At 48.1% G+C, this 20,690-nt stretch overlaps 1 protein-coding gene across 3 annotated transcripts in view; it reads left to right on the top strand.

The window, feature by feature from the left end:
* Window positions 1-20,690, top strand: part of SEMA3B (semaphorin 3B) — a 68,949-nt gene that overhangs the window by 30,283 nt on the left and 17,976 nt on the right. For all 3 annotated transcript variants that reach the window (XM_040358769.1, XM_040358770.1, XM_040358768.1), the window contains exons 2-5: window positions 5,006-5,133; window positions 9,916-10,070; window positions 11,852-11,914; window positions 19,652-19,771. In XM_040358769.1, the coding sequence (XP_040214703.1) occupies window positions 5,034-5,133; window positions 9,916-10,070; window positions 11,852-11,914; window positions 19,652-19,771 (438 nt within the window). In that variant the 5' untranslated portion in view covers window positions 5,006-5,033. The remainder of the gene's footprint in view (window positions 1-5,005; window positions 5,134-9,915; window positions 10,071-11,851; window positions 11,915-19,651; window positions 19,772-20,690) is intronic.

The raw sequence follows: 20,690 nt of genomic DNA, 5'->3' as shown, positions 1-20,690 counted from the left end.
ATGAATTTTGCCCCATTGTTGGTGTAGTTTGGAGGAATTTTACCCCACTGTTGGAATTTTGCTCATTGTTGGTGTCATTGGGAGGAATTTTGCCCCATCGTTTGTGTCATTACAAGGAATTGTGCCCCAGCATTGGTGTCAGTGGGTGGAATTATGCCCCATTGTTGGTGTCATTACAAGGAATTGCACCCCATCATTGGAGCCCCATTGTTGGTGTCATTACAAGGAATTGCACCCCATCATTGGAGCCCCATTGTTGGTGTCATTTGGAGGAATTATGCCCCACTGTTGGTGTCGTTGGGGGGAATTATGCCCTATTGTTGGTGTCATTATAAGGAATTGTGCCTCATCATTAGAGCCCCATTGTTGGTGTCATTACAAGGAATCATGCCCCACTGTTGGTGTCAGCGGATGAAATATTTCCCCAAGGGCCAGATAAAAGCATGCAAAGGGTCACATCCGGGACCCCTGGTCTGCAGTTTGGAGAGCCCCGCCTTAAAGTCTTGTCTGTCTGTCCTTGCCAGTATAAGGGGGTCAGCGGCTCCTCTCCGGGGGAAGGGGGTGACAAAGGAGAAATCAAGGGTCTTATTAGACGGATACAAGTCTGTGAAATGCGGCGACCCACGAGAAATACAAAGGATGACATCACAACAGGGACCTCATAGTGTGACATCATCAATGAGCATGCTGGGAAGTTTTCTTGGAACCAATTTTTTTTTTTCCCCGTTCCAAAATTTCCTCTGAAATGATATAAAAGATCATCAAATGAGGATCTGGAATTTTTCGTCTTGGCCGGCGGGATGAAATATTATTTTGTGGTGATAGAACGCAGTCCCGGCGCTAATTCTTGATAATTGCGTGTCGCAATATCTCCAAGAATTTTTCACATAAATTTTCGCAATTAGAATTTTTATAGAACTATTTCCCAGCCTTAAAAAAAATCGCTCTCGCCGACGCACCTGCGACTAATTACCGCGGGAATCGCCTTCCCCCGTCGCTCTATTGCAGTATATAAAAATTCCCTATAAAGCCCAGATTGCACCCTAGGTCTGCTATGTATTAATCGCCCCCCGCCCCCCCGCGCCTTTCCCGACATTACCGTTATTATCCCACGCCGCCAGCGAAGGGTTAAACAATGGCTGGCGCGGCGCCAGGTTCCCCTTTTAAACTTAACAAAAAAAGAAAAAGATCAAAAGAGAATCTTTTTCTTTGAAACTGATATTGAAGTTGCTTCAAAAGGCTGCGCCGCCCCCCCCCCCCCTTCATGTGTAACCCCCTCCCTGCGCGCTATCTGAAAGCGGCCGGGTAAATCATTGGCTCGCTGCGTCTCTTCTATACCGTACAATGGTGGGTGGTGCCGCCTCCCCCAGATCTATCGCAGACGTTATCTGGCGATTAGAACTGAAAAGGGCAGCCAGCCAACCGTGAGACCCGGAGCTGACCTCCTCCCCAGTGTGGCACAGTCGCAATCGCGCCTGGAATGAAACGGCTTCCTCTGATTTCACCGCACACGGCGAGCTTCTCGCCGTGTGCGTCAGAAGCCGCGGCAAGTCAGATAAGAGCCCCGCCCCCTTTCAATCACTGGTTTTCAGTTCTTGCAATCACGAAGGGTCACAGGTGGGCGTTACCTATGCAAATTCAGCTTGCCTAGGAACGCCCCACTTCTCCAGACTGACACCCACCTAGAGATGCCACCTGTTCGGGATTCACCCAGACAGTTGGTCTTTAAAACTGTGGTCCAGGGGGCCGGATGTGGCCCTTTTGCTTGCTTTTATCCGGCCCTTGGGGCACTATTTCATCCACTGATATCAGAAATGAGGCATAATTCCCCACACTGACCACTAATAATGGGACACTATTCCTCCCATTGACACTAGAGATGGGACACTATTCCTCTCATTGATACCAAACATGGGACACTATCCTCCCAATGACGCCAATGATGGGACACCATTCCTCCCATTGACACCAATGATGGGACACCATTCCTCCCATTGACACCAATTAAGGAAAAACCATTCTTCCCATTGACACCAATAATGGGGCACAATTCCTCCCATTGATACCAATGATGGGACACAATTCCTCCCATTGATACCAATGATGGGACACAACCCTCCCAATGACACCAAAGATTGGACACCATTCCTCTCATTGACACCAAAGATGGGACACAATTCTAAAAAATTGACGTATTTATTGACAAGCCACAGTAGACAAACACAAATAGGAAAGGTTGACACGTTTCAGCCTATAAGGCCTTAGTCATAAGGCCTTATAGGCTGAAATGCGTCAACCTTTCCTATTTGTGTTTGTCTACTGTGGCTTGTCAATAAATACGTCAATTTTTTAGGATTGTGTCCCATCTTTGGTGTCAATGAGAGGAATGGTGTCCAATCTTTGGTGTCATTGGGAGGGTTGTGTCCGTTCATTGGTATCAATGGGAGGAATTGTGTCCCATCATTGGTGTCAATGGGAAGAATGGTTTTTCCTTAATTGGTGTCAATGGGAGGAATGGTGTCCCATCATTGGTGTCAATGGGAGGAATAGTGTCCCATGTTTGGTATCAATGAGAGGAATAGTGTCCCATCTCTAGTGTCAATGGGAGGAATAGTGTCCCATGTTTGGTATCAATGAGAGGAATAGTGTCCCATCTCTAGTGTCAATGGGAGGAATAGTGTCCCATTATTAGTGGTCAGTGTGGGGAATTATGCCTCATTTAATTAATTCGTAAACATTAATTAATTCCTAAACATTTTTAGGAGCGGCGACCGGCGTACTTCTGATATGCCTGTTTTTTTTCGCAAGGTTGCCTTAATGGGTTTCTTCACTAGCTGATCGTTTAATTTTGTAGAACTACTAGTCCCAGTATGCCTTCTGCCCGACATTGGCTGAGGCATGCTGGGATAAGTAGTTCTGATATACCCGGAGGAACGCCCAGCTGCAGGCCGCCTCAGCGGGTTTCTTCACTAGCTTCCGGTTAAGTCGTCTCTTGAAACTTCTCGGTCGATTCGCCCCTCGATAACCTTCTCGGAGATAGAAATACAATATTTGTCAGAGGCTTCTCACTTGGTGGTCTGTAGATTTATTATTTGTTAGGGGGGGGGGGGGGGGAAGCCTACACCTGTTTTAAGGGACAATATTTCCATGATATAAATGTACGGATGACGTGGAGTAGACTTGTTGTATTGTGTTTCACTGTCAGCCCCCCCCCCCCCCCGGAGCGGCTCGGAGGCCTTTGCGGGGAACGCGGTCCTATCTGATATGGTGGCTGTACTTGTCAGGGAATCCTCACCTGGAGCCGATCCAGATCTAGATTACGCCGTCACGCCGGCTGTTTTCTCACACGAAGGGCCAAGGCGGCTGGAGATAAAATGGAACGTCTGCGCCGGAAATATTGTCAGATAAATTCACAATATTGTGTTCCAAAACATTCCACGTTTCTGGACTTTTGCTGTCCCAGCTGCTACAGGACAGGAAGTCAGCTGTGCATTGGAAAATATCTTCCCCTGACCCACTGTACTACTTTGATATGGATAATAAATCCACCGGTCAAGCGTCTTCTTCCTGAATCTCGGTGTGATTTGTGCATTTCTTCCAGATTTGAGCAGTGATCCCGTGTGAGACTTCCTGTAATAAAGACCGATCGCTGCTGCTCTCTCTCCTGGTGCAGGGAGACTGGTCTTGTCTCCGCCCCCTCCTGTAGTTTTCTGCAGCCAGCCTTGTAGTGGGTGGAGCCTGCTGGGCCCCTCCCACAGCTCTGCTCTCTTTACTTGTGCAGGGTGATTGGTTTTGTTTCTGCCCCCTCCTGTGGTGGGTGGAGTCTGCTAGGCCTGTCCCACAGCTCTGCTCTTTCTCCTTGTATAGGGAGATTGGTCTTGTCTCCGCCCCTCCTGTAGTTTTCTGCAGCCAACCTTGTAGTGGGTGGAGCCTGCTGGGCCCCTCCCACAGCTCTGCTCTCTTTCCCTGTGCAGGGTGATTGGTTTTGTTTCTGCCCCCTCCTGTGGTGGGCGGAGAGTGCTAGGCCTGTCCCACAGCTCTGCTCTCTCTCCTTGTGCAGGGTGATGATTGGTCTTGTCTCCGCCCACTCCTGTAGTTTTTTTCCATGCAGTCTGCAGTGGGTGGAGCCTGCTAGGTCCCTCCCACAGCTCTGCTCTCTCTCTTTGTGCAGGGTGATGATTGGTCTTGTCTCCGCCCCTTCTGTAGTTTTATGCATGCAGTCTGTAGTGGGTGGAGCCTGCTAGGTCCCTCCTACAGCTCTGCTCTCTCTCCTTGTGCAGGGTGATGTCTTGCCTCCACCCCCTCCTGTAAGTTTTCTGCAGGCAGTCTTGTGGGTGGAGCCTGCTAGGCCCCTCCCACAGCTCTGCTCTCTCCTTGTGCAGGGTGACTGCACTTGTCTCCACCCCCTCCTGTAAGTTTTCTGCATGCAGTCTTGTGGGTGGAGCCTGGTAGGCCCCTCCCACAGCTCTGCTCTCTATCCTTGTGCAGGGTGACTGGTCTTGTCTCGGCCCCCCCCCTTCTGTATTTTTTTTTTTTTTTGCAGGTGGCCTACAGTGGGTGGAGCCTGCTGGGCCCCTTCCACAGCTCTGCTCTCTGCACAGACTATGTACAGCACAGTGATACCATGATCATGTGACCAGGTATTGGTACTTTTGGCAGTGTGGGCAGGTGCCACACTTTTTCCTCCCACGTAACTCTCTATTAATATGCTTGAATACAGCACTCTGTGAACAGCCAGCTTCTTTAGCAATGGCCTTTTGTGACTTAAACTCTCCTTGTGGAGTTTGTCGATGACTGTCTTCTGGACAACTGTCCAGTCAGCAGTCTTTCCCATGATTGTGATTCCTACTGAACCAGACTGAGAGACCATTTAAAGGCTCAGGAACCTCTTTTTAGAGGTGTTTTGGGTTAATCAGCTGATAAGAGTGTGACACCATGAGTCTGTTTATTTGCTGTTTTGGTTTGTCTTTAACATCTCCCCTCCCTGCTCTTTCTCTCCCCGCAGGCCGTCTCACCCCTCCGTGCCATATAAGATGCGATTCCTCGGCTGGCCCCTGCTTCTGTGTGTCCTGCTGTGCGGGGGTATCAATGGGGATCCCGCCATCTCCCCTCGGCTGAAGCTGTCCTATCACGGTGAGTCTTGTTATTAATGTCAATTGTTTATATACTAGAGAGGAACCGGGCAATTGAGCTGATTGGCCGTCATTTAATTGAAAGAAAAAATTAACTATTGACTAGGATTTTTCTTTAAATTCAGAGCCGAGGTCTCCAAATGTGGCCCTTTGTGTGTCTTAATCCAGCTCTTGGGGCTCTATTCCATCCAATGACACCGACAACGCGGCACTATTCCTTCTACTGATACCAATGATGGGGCACTATTCCCCCCACTGACACCAATGATGGGACACTATTCCTTCCACTGATACCAATGATGGGACACTATTCCCCCCACTGACACCAATGATGGGACACTATTCCTTCCACTGATACCAATGATGGGGCACTATTCCCCCCACTGACACCAATGATGGGACACTATTCCTTCCACTGATACCAATGATGGGGCACTATTCCTTCCACTGGTCTGATACCAATGATGGGGCACTATTCCTCCCACTGTCTCGTTTTCCCTAAAGTCTGAAGGACAGTAAGGATTGGTCCATTGTTTAGAAAACTTGGAGACCCCTGATTTAGAGTTTATTTTTTGGGGTGAATTTAGGGAAATTATTTTCATTTTATTTCGTTATTGATACTTTCTTTTTTGGGGTAAAAATAATTTCTGTAATAACAAGGCCAATGAACAGCTAATGGGCACATGAACAGGTCCTCCTGAATAGGTGGGAGGAGCTTCTGTGACTTTCAGGAGGAAGTTAAAGCCCATTACACCCTTTAAAGTCGTCAAACCTTAAAGCTGAATTTTAATCTGATTATATTTTGCATTCTCTGCCCCCCCCCCATCAACATTCTAATTACATTTTAAAATGAATCCCTTTCGTAACATAAAGTGGGAGGGGAATAATTATTTGATCCTCTGCAGATTGTGTACATTTTCCCACTTACCGTATATACTCGAGTATAAGCCGAACCGAGTATAAGCCGGGGCACCTAATTTTACCACAAGAAACTGGGAAAACGTATTGACTCGAGTATAAGCCTAGGGTGTCCATGTGCATGCCTCACTGTGTCCATGTCCATGCCTCACTGTGCCCATGTCCATGCCTCACTGTGTCCATGTGCATGCCTCACTGTGCCCATGCCTCACTGTGCCCATGCCTAGACTAACGTTTAACATGGGAGTATAAAAAATGGGTGCCCGGCTTTGAAAAATCTGTACTCCCCACACGTAGGCCCCCTAAACAGCTAACTTTGCACACTTATATAGGAGAAATGGGTCTACATGTGTGCCAAGGTCCAGGGGACCTATGGTCGGCCGGTACCGGGTCCCCAAAGTCACTGGAGAGATTACCATTTAACATGGGAGTCTATGGAAGGGGTGCCGGGCTTTGAAAAATCGGTGCTCCCCGGCCGTAGATCCCACCGACAACAAACTGTGCACACTTGGAAAAATTTGGCTCATGTATAAAGGCATGATGTTGCCAACATCCCTAGATCAATGAAAAATTGGATACCTCTAAACAAGGTGGGATTTTTCGGGCAACCACAAATAGAAATGACAACTAAGGTCATAAAAATATAAGTTTTAATACAAAATATAAATAGGCATGCTAAATATCACAATGACATATCAAAATACAAATAAAAGTATCAAACTAGAAAAAATTGCTACTGTAGATCACCGTGTGCCCCAGGACAAAGCTAAGGGCATAGATGTTCGTTTCCGACGCGTTTCAAATGTTTGTTTCAAATTTACATCCTTCTTCAGGGAAATTGAACAGTAACATTCTTTCTTCTCCCAGACAAAAAATACCAGGATTATCCCCAGGAAGGCATGGGCGCAACAAGCAGGAGATCTCTCTCCCATCTCCTGCTGGAGTGGGAGATTATATGGCGTTGGTTTTTTCACGTTTGTTTAATTGAGTCTTGTTTTAGGAGTGCTGGGATTGCTTGTGCCATGATTGGTTGCTGACCGAATAGTGGATTTGATTATCTATCACCCACCCCCCATGGTTCTGGAACCCTCTTGGATTAAGGAGCCCCTTTATGGGAATTGGATGAGTCACCCGGTCTGGCCACTATCTTGGTGTTGTTGCGCCCATGCCTCCCTGGGGATAATCCTGGTATTTTTTGTCTGGGAGAAGAAAGAATGTTACTGTTCAATTTCCCTGAAGAAGGATGTAAATTTGAAACAAACATTTGAAACGCGTCGGAAACGACCATCGATGCCCTTAGCTTTGTCCTGGGGCACACGGTGATCTACAGTAGCAATTTTTTCTAGTTTGATACTTTTATTTGTATTTTGATATGTCATTGTGATATTTAGCATGCCTATTTATATTTTGTATTAAAACTTATATTTTTATGACCTTAGTTGTCATTTCTATTTGTGGTTGCCCGAAAAATCCCACCTTGTTTAGAGGTATCCAATTTTTCAACTGTGCACACTTGTAGATGAGAACTGAGGCTACATGTGTGCCAAGTTTCTGGTCCAGGGGACCTACAGTCAGCGAGTACCCGGGTCCCCAAAATTACCAGAGAAATTACCGTTTAACATGGGAGTCTATGGAAGGGGTGCCCGAATTTGAAAAATCGGTGCTCTCCAGCCGTAGGTCCCCCGGACAACAAACTTTGCAAACTTGTAGAGGAAGAGTGGGGCTACATGTGTGCGAAGGTTGAGGTCCAGGGGACCTACGGTCGGCCAGTACCGGGTCCCCAAAGTCCGGGAGATCAGGCACAAAAAGGTGACTCGAGTATAAGCCGGGGAGCATTTTCAGCACAAAAAAAAGTGCTGAAAAACTCGGCTTATACTCGAGTATAAACGGTAAATGATAGAGACAGAATATCAACCAAAAACCCAGGAAAAAAAAAAAACCCCCATTGAAATCCATGTGTCCGGCGCCCCGCATGGAGATTGGGGGGGGGGGGGGGGCGGCGCCCCTAATGGAATGGCCGCCACTGCTCAGTACTCCTCTCAGGAGCCCAGCCCCCCCCCCCAGCCTTGATGCAATCGTAATTCATTTTATTGTGCTGGCGGTGGAACATGAAAGATTAGGCTCCCTAGAGAGAAAACCTCGACGCCGCCTTCTGCCCACACTTAACCTTTGACCCTCACGTGAGATTCAATAAAAAAGGTCTTAAGTGCCCGTTGAGTGTGACGGCTCTAGTGGTTGGGTAAATAGCGAGGACAGCGCCTGCCAAGTGCCAGCGCCATCATTGTCCCCTGTGCTGGCCCTTTAAGGGGCCCCACATAAAGGGAACGTTACATTATTTTGTCTCGGAGCCGAACTGACGCTCTTTATAACGGCTGAGCCGCCGTCTCAGGCAATCAGAATACTCAATATGGCAGCGCAGAGAGCGGCAAAGCTTGACTGACGGATCGAAGGTCCAATCCATCTCTGGACAGGCTGGTTGTACTGAAGTCGATCCATCTGGCCTGTTGGGATTTTTTTCATGCGATCGCTGCAGGCGGCTATAGCACAGATTGAATGAGGCAGAAGCAGGGAGATCCTTGTACTGCAGGTCCTCAGGCACGACTTCCTCTCCAGCAAGGAGAACAATGAGAAGCATAGCAGTGGCATCACCACAGTTCACTTCAAATCTGGTGAGACTGGCAGTCAGAGGCAGCAGTGCCTTGGATCGGGGGGTCGGCAGGTGATCGGTAGATCGTGATCAAGTCTGTCCCGCAAGTGCCCTTGCCCCCGCATTCCTCGATTGGCGAACAGCGCGGAGAAGGGATGAGCTCAGGTGTCTTGTCGCCTGAGCTCTCCCCCTGGGAAGCATAGGGAGAGGCATCCCCCGCCCTTTAATGTGCCCCTCTGCCACCTAGGATTTGCCTTTCAGAACCAGCTGGGTCAGCGCACCAGAACAGGTAGCCGTGTCACAGCAGCTTTTTGTTATGGGCGTCCCGCCATTCTGTTTGCGCAATTTTACTGCGATTCATCGGGCGCTAATCGCAGCAAAATCGCGATTCCGGATCTCTGGCAGAATCCGTCCGGTTCTGCCCGCGATACAGAATGCCGAGATGTGAACGGAGCCTAAGATGATCTCACATCTCATACAACTTTGAGGCTGCAGAACAGGGTGTGCCTAGGCACAAGAAGGGCACTGATATGAAAAGTGCCTAGGCACAGGAAGGTGCACATATGTCAGGAGTGCTGAGGCACGGGAAAGGGCACTTATGTCAGGAGTGCCTAGGCACAGGAAGGGCACTTATGTCAGGAGTGCCTAGGCACAGGAAGGGCACTGATGTCAGGAGTGCTGAGGCACAGGAAGGGCACCGATACCAGGAGTGCCTAGGTATAGGAAGGGCGCTGATATCAGAAATGCCTAGGCACAGGAAGGGCTCTGATATCAGGAATGCCTAGGCACAGGAAGGGCACGAATATCAGGAATGCCTAGACACAGGAAGGGCATTGATTTTAGGAGTGCCTAGGCACAGGAAGCGCGCTGATATCAGAAATGCCTAGGCACAGGAAGGGCGCTGATATCAGGAGTGCCTAGGCACAGGAAGGGCGCTGATATCAGGAGTGCCTAGGCACAGGAAGGGCACTGATGTCAGAAGTGCTGAGGCACAGGAAGGGTACTGATGTCAGGAGTGCCTAGGCACAGGAAGGGCACTGATGTCAGGAGTGCCTAGGCACAGGAAGGGCACTGATGTCTCCAGATCTTTCCAGGTAGACCTTGCATCCTCAGCAGCCATCACAAGATGATCTGATAATGTACAGCCGCACATCCTCCAACCTTCCCACATTGTAACAATGTTTCATTTCCCTGTTTCCTTTTCCTTCCCTCCCTCAGATCTTTCCCCCCACGGCCTGCGGACTTACACCAACAACCGCTCCTGCTGCTACGACGCCCTCTTACTAGACGAGGAACGCGGCCGCCTCTTTGTGGGCGGGAAGAATTACCTGTTGTCGCTGAGTCTGGATGACATCACCAAGAACGAGCAGCTGGTAAGCGCCACTTCCTTCTAGAGCCGCTGTGCCCAGGGTTAGGATTGATGGGAGCGACTAGACGTGCGCGGTTTGTTTCCTTCCGAATAGAAATTCGGACAAATTTTTTTTTCCGGAAATTCGGATACATCCGACATTAAAAAAAAAAAAAAAATTTGTCCGAATTTTTATTCGGAACGAAACAAACCGCGCATGTCTAGTCGCTCCCTTCAATATTCATTATGTTCGCCAACTTTCGCCAAATTTGAAAGTAACCACTTAAGGACCCCTTCACGCCGATATACGTCGGCAGAATGGCGCGGCTGGGCACAAGCACGTACCTGTACGTTGCCTTTAAGAGCCCAGCCGTGGGGTCGCGAGCGCGCCGCTGGCGACCAGGTCCGAAGCTCCGTGACCGCGCCCGCGGACCCGATCGCCGCCGGTGTCCCGCGATCGGTCACAGGAGCTGAAGAACGGGGAGAGGCGAGTGTAAACAAACCTTCCCCGTTCTTCTGTGTGGCAGTGACACTGATATAGGGAACGACGATCAGTGACGTCACACCTACAGCCACGCCCCCCCCTACAGTAAGAATCACTCCCTTAGGGCACACTTAACCCTTACAGCGCCCCCTAGTGGTTAACCCCTTCACTGCCATTATCATTTTCACAGTAAACAATGCATTTTTATAGCACTTTTTGCTGTGAAAATGACAATGGTCCCAAAAATGTGTCAAAAGTGTCCGATGTGTCCGCCATAATGTCGCAGTCACAAAAAAAATCGCCGCTCACCGCCATTCCTAGTAAAATTAAAACTATCCCCTATTTTGTAAACGCTATAAATTTTGCAAAAAACAATCAATAAACGGTTATTGCGATTTTTTTTTTTTTACCAAAAATATGTAGAAGAATATGTATCGGCCTAAACTGAGAAAAAATAAATTATATATTTTTGGGGGATATTTATTATAGCAAAAAGTTAAAAATATTGCATTTTTTTTCAAAATTGTCGCTCTATTTTTGTTTATAGCGCAAAAAATAAAAACCACAGAGGTGATCAAATACCACCAAAAGAAATCTCTATTTGTGGGGGGAAAAAAGGAAGCCAATTCTGTTTGGGAGCCACGACCGCGCAATTGTCAGTTAAAGCGACGCATGTGCCGAATCGCAAAAAAGGGGCAAGGTCCTTAACCTGCATAATGGTCCGGGTCTTAAGTGGTTAATAGTTATTAATTTGTATATTATTTCAAATTTCTGGATTTTGGACTTTCAAATTTACGAATTTTCTAATTTCCGGTTTTCGGAATTACGAATTTTCGGATTTTATAATTTTTCGGGATTTTAGAATTTACGGATTTTTAAAATTTTACGAATTTTCTCATTTTCTAATTTCTGTTTTTTTTAATTTATGAATTTCGAATATAACGAATGACCGAAAAACTGAAAAACAAAAAAGAACCGAATGAAACGAAAAAATAAAATAAAAATTTCGGCAGTGCACGTGTCTAATTTCTTCTCACCTCCCTCATCCAGTTTTTTGGCATCCCCAGCATTGTTGCACTGGGAGTTTCATAGACAATGCATGTTTGAAGGGATAGGAAGTGCTTCTTGCACTGTGATTGGCCGTGTCGGGGGTAGGTAAAGGGTAGCACTCTTTTTGAAAAGATATCAGCTCCCTAATGATGTAATGATCTGTCTCGATATCTACAGAACAGAAGCAGATAAGGACATGCAATAAAATCATATAATATACCTGGCTGACCAAGATAAGAAATAATAATTCCTTCTATTCTCTCTCTAATCAGATTCATTGGCCGGCGCTCGTGGAATGGCGGGAAGAATGCAACTGGGCAGGAAAAGACATTAATGTGAGTACGGAAGCGAGATGGGCGGGGCTATTGTATAAAGAGGGCGGGCCTAGCTGCTAGATCAATCTGATGGTTTCGGCGATACAAAGATAAATACAAAAGAAAGAGATCAACGTTAATTCTTTACTCCTCCTCTTATCCCGATACAAGTCTACAAGAGAGGATCTGTGTGATGTTGATGTTTATCGTCCACGACAGACATGTCCAAAGTCCGGCCCGGGGGCCAATTGCGGCCCACGTTCTGGTTTAATGCGGCCCCACTGGTAATTTGGATATATATTAGAGGTCGACCGATATGGGTTTTTCTCTGGCCGATGCCGATATTTGGAAATCGGGGCGGCCGATGGCCGATATATGTTGCCGATTTTTTTTTCCCCTCATCTCAAAAAACCTAGGCTGGAGAGGAGATAATTGTTTAGGGTGGAGAGGTGGGGTGCAGCCTGTCAGTGCCACATCAGTGCAGCCCATCGGTGCCACCTTATTAGTGCCCACCAGTGAAGCCTATCAGTGTCCATCAGTGCCACCTCATTGGTGTCTATCAGTGCCACTTCATCAGTGCAGCCCATCAGTGCCACCTCATCAATGCACCAGTGCATCCCATCATTGCCCACCAGTGCATCACATCAGTGCCAACCAGTGCGTCACCTCAGTGCCAACCAGTGCGTCACCTCAGTGCCAACCAGTGCGTCACCTCAGTGCCAACCAGTTCATCAGCTCAGTGCCAACCAGTCCATCACCTCAGTGCCAACCAGTCCATCACCTCATCAGTGCCAACCAGTGCCCACCAGTACAGCCCAATGTCATTCACTCATCAATGCCCACCAGCCTATCACAAGACTCTATTCGTCCCTGGCCCTGACGTGCTGCTGCCCCGTCTCTGCCTACAATCCCCAGAATGCAGAGCGGGCCGGTAACAGCCAATCGGCGGCCGCCGCTGCCGACATCCTTCACTGTAAAGAAAACGTCCCCTGACTGCTGCGCGCCCTGCCTCTGCCTACAAACCCCAGAATGCAGCGCGGGTCGGCAGTTACCGGCCCGCGCTGCATTCTGGGGCTTGTAGGCAGAGGCAGGGCGCGCAGCAGTCGGGACGTTTTTTTTCCCAGGGTGGAGGATGTCGGCAGCGGCGGCCGCCGATTGGCCCGCTGCCGACTTCCTAAAACTAAAAAAAAAAAAGTCAGTAGATAGCAGCGAGCGGGCCCCTCCGCCTCTGGGTGTAAACAGAGGGGAGGGCCGCCGCGCTGGGTGTACCAAGATGGCCGCGGCTCCGGAGCTAGGCCAAAGCCGCGGTCTTTCCTGATGCTGTGACCGCGGCGGCAATCCGCCGATATATCGGTCGACCTCTAATATATATCTCTTTTGTAGCCCCCAACGAATCCCTGAGCATTGTGCATTCAGAGGCTGCATTCATGGCACTTGTGAGGCTGCATTCATGGCAATGGTGGGTCTGCATTCAGAGGCTGCATTCATGTCAATGGTGAGACTGCATTCATGGCACTTGTGAGGCTGCATTCATGGCAATGGTGGGTCTGCATTCAGAGGCTGCATTCATGGCAATGGTGGGTCTGCATTCATGGCAATGGCGAGGCTGCAGACGGGCACTGATTAGGCTGCATTGATGGCAATGACCCTTTTTTTGCTTCACAATTCTTTATTTAAAATGTAATTTTTTTCCTGAACCTTCCCTCTTACAGTTGAGGTGCGTGTTATACGCCGATAAATACGGTATATCCAAATAACACGCCCGAGCTCATCCTTAGAATCTTGACCACACACAGCCACAAAGGAGAGAGAATTCTTGTCGGGCCGTGTATTATTTAATTTGCATTTAATTTTAATGGTTCAAAGAATGTCGGGCAAAATGGTCGGCCCTCGCGCAGGTTCACTTCATCAAATCTGGCCCTCTTTGAAAAAAGTTTGGACACCCCTGGCCTACGACAATCAATAAAGTTTATCTTGGGGAAAAAATAAATAAAAAATATTGATACATTTTGGCCAAAATAAATTCTGCTACCTGTCTTTGAAAAAAAAAAAAACAAGAAAAAAAGACAAGTTCTGTCTGATGGCAAACACCATGACCGTGTTTATTATCTGGTGCCAGGAACGTGAGTCCGCCGCGGGGTCACGTGCCGCCCTCAGCGATGTGCCAGGTGACACCATCGCACCCAACGCTGTCCCCCTCGGGCTCCCAGCATGCTTTGCGGCTGAGTCCTTGTTTACTTTCAGAGAGCTGACTCCCAGTATCCCGGGGTCAAAGGTCACTTTCAAGTAGGAGGAAATCAGTGGCAGTTAAATAAAGGTGCGGAGGAGCGATTGGAATGAAGGAGAGGCGCCCAGGAGAGCGCTGACCCCCGACAGTCACCGGAGATCTCCATTCTTCAGAGTCAAAACAAAAGCTATTTCCCCCCCCCCCCCTCCCACAGTCACACACTATTATTATTATACATTTATATAGCTCTGACATATACCGCAGCACTGTACAGAGAACACTGAGCCAATCACATCAGTCTCTGTACCAGAAGAGCTTACACTCTAATGTCCCCCACCCCCCCCCCCCAGTCACACATTATTATTATTATTATTATTATTATATAAATATATAATAATAATATTTCTGACATATACTGTAGTGCTGTACAGAGGACACTGAGCCAATCACATCAGTCTCTGTACCAGAGGAGCTTACACTCTAATAATAGTGTGACTGTGGGGGAGGGGACATTAGAGTGTAAGCTCCTCTGGTACAGAGACTGATGTGATTGGCTCAGTGTTCTCTGTACCAGATCGTTTTTTTAACAGATGGTGTGTAGGCACATCAGACCATCAGTCAGGTCCTTCAGTCCGTTCTCATCAGATGGACCGACCGTGTGTACAGGGCTTTAGAGTGTAAGCTCCTCTGGTGCAGAGACTGGTGTTCCCCTACAGTCACATTAGTCTCTGTACCAGAGGAGCTTACACTCTAATATCCCTCCACAGTCACACATTGTTATTATTATTATAATGCATTTATATAGCTCTGACATATACCGCGGCACTGTACAGAGATCACAGAGCCAGACACATCAGTCTCTGTACAGAGGAGCTTACACTCTAATGTCTCCTCCCCCCCACAGTCACATCAGTCTCTGTACAGAGGAGCTTACACTCTAATGTCCCCTCCCCCCCACAGTCACATCAGTCTCTGTACAGAGGAGCTTACACTCTAATGTCCCCTCCTCCCCACAGTCACATCAGTCTCTGTACAGAGGAGCTTACACTCTAATGTCCCCTCCTCCCCACAGTCACATCAGTCTCTGTACAGAGGAGCTTACACTCTAATGTCCCCTCCTCCCCACAGTCACATCAGTCTCTGTACAGAGGAGCTTACACTCTAATGTCCCCTCCTCCCCACAGTCACATCAGTCTCTGTACAGAGGAGCTTACACTCTAATGTCCCCTCCCCCCCCCCCCACAGTCACATCAGTCTCTGTACAGAGGAGCTTACACTCTAATGTCCCCTCCCCCCACAGTCACATCAGTCTCTGTACAGAGGAGCTTACACTCTAATGTTCCCTCCCCCCACATCACATCAGTCTCTGTACAGAGGAGCTTACACTCTAATGTCCCCTCCCCCCCACAGTCACATCAGTCTCTGTACAGAGGAGCTTACACTCTAATGTCCCCCCCCCCCCCCACAGTCACATCAGTCTCTGTACAGAGGAGCTTACACTCTAATGTCCCCTCCCCCACACATCACATCAGTCTCTGTACAGAGGAGCTTACACTCTAATGTCCCCTCCCCCCACAGTCACATCAGTCTCTGTACAGAGGAGCTTACACTCTAATGTCCCCTCCCCCACAGTCACATCAGTCTCTGTACAGAGGAGCTTACACTCTAATGTCCCCTCCCCCCACATCACATCAGTCTCTGTACAGAGGAGCTTACACTCTAATGTCCCCTCCCCCCACATCACATCAGTCTCTGTACAGAGGAGCTTACACTCTAATGTCCCCTCCCCCACACATCACATCAGTCTCTGTACAGAGGAGCTTACACTCTAATGTCCCCTCCCCCACACATCACATCAGTCTCTGTACAGAGGAGCTTACACTCTAATGTCCCCTCCCCCCCACATCACATCAGTCTCTGTACAGAGGAGCTTACACTCTAATGTCCCCTCCCCCCACAGTCACATCAGTCTCTGTACAGAGGAGCTTACACTCTAATATCCCCTCCCCCCCACAGTCACATCAGTCTCTGTACAGAGGAGCTTACACTCTAATGTCCCCTCCCCCCACAGTCACATCAGTCTCTGTACAGAGGAGCTTACACTCTAATGTCCCCCCCCCCACAGTCACATCAGTCTCTGTATAGAGGAGCTTACACTCTAATGTCCCCTCCTCCCCACAGTCACATCAGTCTCTGTACAGAGGAGCTTACACTCTAATGTCCCCTCCCCCCACAGTCACATCAGTCTCTGTACAGAGGAGCTTACACTCTAATGTTCCCTCCCCCCACATCACATCAGTCTCTGTACAGAGGAGCTTACACTCTAATGTCCCCTCCCCCCCACAGTCACATCAGTCTCTGTACAGAGGAGCTTACACTCTAATGTCCCCCCCCCCCCCCACAGTCACATCAGTCTCTGTACAGAGGAGCTTACACTCTAATGTCCCCTCCCCCACACATCACATCAGTCTCTGTACAGAGGAGCTTACACTCTAATGTCCCCTCCCCCCACAGTCACATCAGTCTCTGTACAGAGGAGCTTACACTCTAATGTCCCCTCCCCCACAGTCACATCAGTCTCTGTACAGAGGAGCTTACACTCTAATGTCCCCTCCCCCCACATCACATCAGTCTCTGTACAGAGGAGCTTACACTCTAATGTCCCCTCCCCCCACATCACATCAGTCTCTGTACAGAGGAGCTTACACTCTAATGTCCCCTCCCCCACACATCACATCAGTCTCTGTACAGAGGAGCTTACACTCTAATGTCCCCTCCCCCACACATCACATCAGTCTCTGTACAGAGGAGCTTACACTCTAATGTCCCCTCCCCCCCACATCACATCAGTCTCTGTACAGAGGAGCTTACACTCTAATGTCCCCTCCCCCCACAGTCACATCAGTCTCTGTACAGAGGAGCTTACACTCTAATATCCCCTCCCCCCCACAGTCACATCAGTCTCTGTACAGAGGAGCTTACACTCTAATGTCCCCTCCCCCCACAGTCACATCAGTCTCTGTACAGAGGAGCTTACACTCTAATGTCCCCCCCCCCCACAGTCACATCAGTCTCTGTATAGAGGAGCTTACACTCTAATGTCCCCTCCTCCCCACAGTCACATCAGTCTCTGTACAGAGGAGCTTACACTCTAATGTCCCCTCCCCCCACAGTCACATCAGTCTCTGTACAGAGGAGCTTACACTCTAATGTTCCCTCCCCCCACATCACATCAGTCTCTGTACAGAGGAGCTTACACTCTAATGTCCCCTCCCCCGTCTGACATGTGAGTGGTAAGTAATTTTCTTAGATGGATTTCTCCAGCTGTGGGCAGATAAGGAGGTATACAGTAACAGTGTGGCGGAGGAGGAGGGGTGTGGGGGGGGGGGGGGGACTGAGCAGGAATTCTGTGAATCTGGTGTTATCACATACGTAGATATACATTCCTCTCCTCTATGGGATGCCTCCATATCTATAGAGCCGTACAACGTCACCCCCCCAACCCCCTCCTCCCCCACCTTACTCTGGGCGGAGCCCAACCTGTAGGTTCTATGGCCAGGACACTGCAGGTGGTCTCATAGAATTATGATTTTTTTTATTACTGTTTTTTTTATTACTTTAAATTTTTTTTATTTTTTAACACACTGTTATAAGAGCAGTATAATGTTCTAATGCTACCATCGTAACATTGTACTACTCTGGGGAAGTGTTTGGGATTTTTCTTTTTTTTATATATATATAAATATAAATGTTCACATTTTAACATTATAGTTGTACATTGAGCCGTAAATTTTAGTGTTGTAATATTTTCACATTTGGATTCTTCTTTTAACCACTTAAGCCCCGGACCATTATGCAGGTTAAGGACCAGGCCCCTATTTGCAATTCGGCACTGCGTCGCTTTAACTGACAATTGCGCGGTCGTGCGACGCGGCTCACAAAACTGACGTCCTTTTTTCCCCACAAATAGAGCTTTCTTTTGGTGGTATTCGATCACCTCTGCGGTTTTTATTTTTTGCTCTCTAAACAAAAAAAGAGCGACAATTTTGAAAAAAAAATGCAATATTTTTTACTTTTTGCTATAATAAATATCCCCCAAAAAAGATATAAAAAACATTTTTTTCCCCTCAGTTTAGGCCGATACGTATTCTTCTACATATTTTTGGTAAAGAAAAAAAAAAAAATCGCAATAAGCGTTTATTGATTGACCGTGACCCGGTCCGAAGCTCCGTGACCGCGGCACCCAATCGCCGCTGGAGTCCCGCGATCGGTCCCCGGAGCTGAAGAACAGGGAGAGGTGAGTGTAAACACAGCTTCCCCGTTCTTCACCGTGGCGCTTTCATTGATCGTGTGTTCCCTGATATAGGGAAACACGATCAATGACGTCACACGTCCAGCCACACCCCCCTACAGTTAGAAACACATATGAGGTCTCACTTAACCCCTTCAGCGCCCCCTAGTGGTTAACTCCCAAACTGCAATTGTCATTTTCACAGTAATCAGTGCATTTTTATAGCACTTTTTGCTGTGAAAATGACAATGGTCCCAAAAATGTGTCAAAATTGTCCGAAGTGTCCGCCGTAATGTCGCAGTCACGAAAAACATCGCTGATCGCCGCCATTAGTAGTAAAAAAAAAATATATATTAATAAAAATGCAATAAAACTATCCCCTATTTTGTAAACGCTATAAATTTTGCGCAAACCAATCGATAACAGCTTATTGGGGATTTTTTTTACCAAAAATAGGTAGAAGAATACGTATCGGCCTAAACTGAGTGAAATAATAGTTTTTTTTATATATTTTTTGGGGGATATTTATTATAGCAAAAAGTAAAAAATATTGCATTTTTTTCAAAATTGGCGCTCTATTTTTGTTTATAGCGCAAAAAAATAAAAACCGCAGAGGTGATCGAATACCACCAAAAGAAAGCTCTATTTGTGGGGAAAAAAGGACGTCCGTTTTGTTTGGGAGCCGCGTCGCGCGACCGCGCAATTGTCAGTTAAAGCGGCGCAGTGCCGAATCGCAAAAACTGGCCGGGTTCTTTACCTGCCTAAAGGTCCGGGTCCTAAGTGGTTAAAGCGACGCAGTGCCGAATCGCAAAAAGGGGCCTGGTCCTTAACCTGCATAATGGTCCGGGTCTGGTTAACTGTAACACGTGTGCTAACTTTTTTTCGAAATTGCCCCGGTGGGCAAGTTGGTGGAAGTGGAGACCACTGCAGAGGCCTAGAGGGGGCGCTGTCATGGCCGCTGCTGTGGGGCCGTCACCAGTTGGGTTGTTATGTGTGTTTTATTTTATTTTTTTGCTTTTGCTGAGATTGGAATTATTAATCTGCTGAGTGGAGAGTTCAGGGTGGAGTTTTGCTTAGTAAATTCCAGCAGGCCAGGCGCTGTCACCCCCCCCCCCCCCTCACTCTGATGTCTGCTGTGGGGGAGGGGCCATGCGTAGGACCTGCCGGGAACAAACACATAAATTGTGCAAGTTGTGACATTGTTTCTCATACAAATATTTCTCTCCCCCCCCCCCTGCAGGTAGAATGTATGAACTATGTGAAGATCCTTCAGCTGTATAATCGCACTCACCTGTACACCTGCGGCACTGGAGCCTTCCACCCGGCCTGCGGCTACCTGCACGTGGGACAACGCACAGATGTAAGAATCCGGGGGGGGGGGGGGGATGTTCTACATTCCTACTAACAGTAGTGTTGGTCTACTGTACTGTATATTGTTTGGGTGGCATTGTGTGTCATTGCTGTGGGGCCCAAAGCAGCCGCCTCATACCTGCCAACTATCCCAGGTTATATTCCCTTGTCCCTTGAAGTTTTAGTCTCATTCACACTAGTGGCCAGTGTGAAGGTCCCCCTCCTTACATTGGTGGTTACTGTAAATGCTTCTATTACATTGGGTGGTCAGTGTAAACCCCCATTGCATTGGTGGCCAGTGTAAACCCCTATTGCATTGGTGGCCAGTGTATACCCCTATTACATTGGTGGCCAGTGTAAACCCCTATTGCATTGGTGGCCAGTGTATACCCCTATTACATTGGTGGCCAGTGTAAACCCCTATTGCATTGGTGGCCAGTGTAAACCCCTATTACATTGGTGGCCAGTGTAAACCCCTATTGCATTGGTGGCCAGTGTAAACCCCTATTACATTGGTGGCCAGTGTAGACCCCTATTGCATTGGTGGCCAGTGTAGACCCTTATTACATTGGTGGCCAGTGTAAACCCCTATTACATTGGTGGCCAGTGTAGACCCCTATTGCATTGGTGGCCAGTGTAAACCCCTATTGGTGGCCAGTGTAAACCCCTATTGGTGGCCAGTGTAAACCCCTATTACATTGGTGGCCAGTGTAAACCCCTATTACATGGGTGGCCAGTGTAAACCCCTATTACATTGGTGGCCAGTGTAAACCCCTATTACATGGGTGACCAGTGTAAACCCCTATTGCATTGGTGTCCAGTGTAAACCCCTATTGCATTGGTGGCCGGTGTAAACCCCCATTGCATTGGTGGCCAGTGTAAACCCCTATTGGTGGCCAGTGTAAACCCCTATTGGTGGCCAGTGTAAA

The sequence above is a fragment of the Rana temporaria genome, chromosome 7 (genome assembly GCF_905171775.1).
Source record: "Rana temporaria chromosome 7, aRanTem1.1, whole genome shotgun sequence".
Taxonomy (NCBI): domain Eukaryota; kingdom Metazoa; phylum Chordata; class Amphibia; order Anura; family Ranidae; genus Rana; species Rana temporaria.
This window is presented reverse-complemented; position numbering and strand designations above follow the sequence as displayed.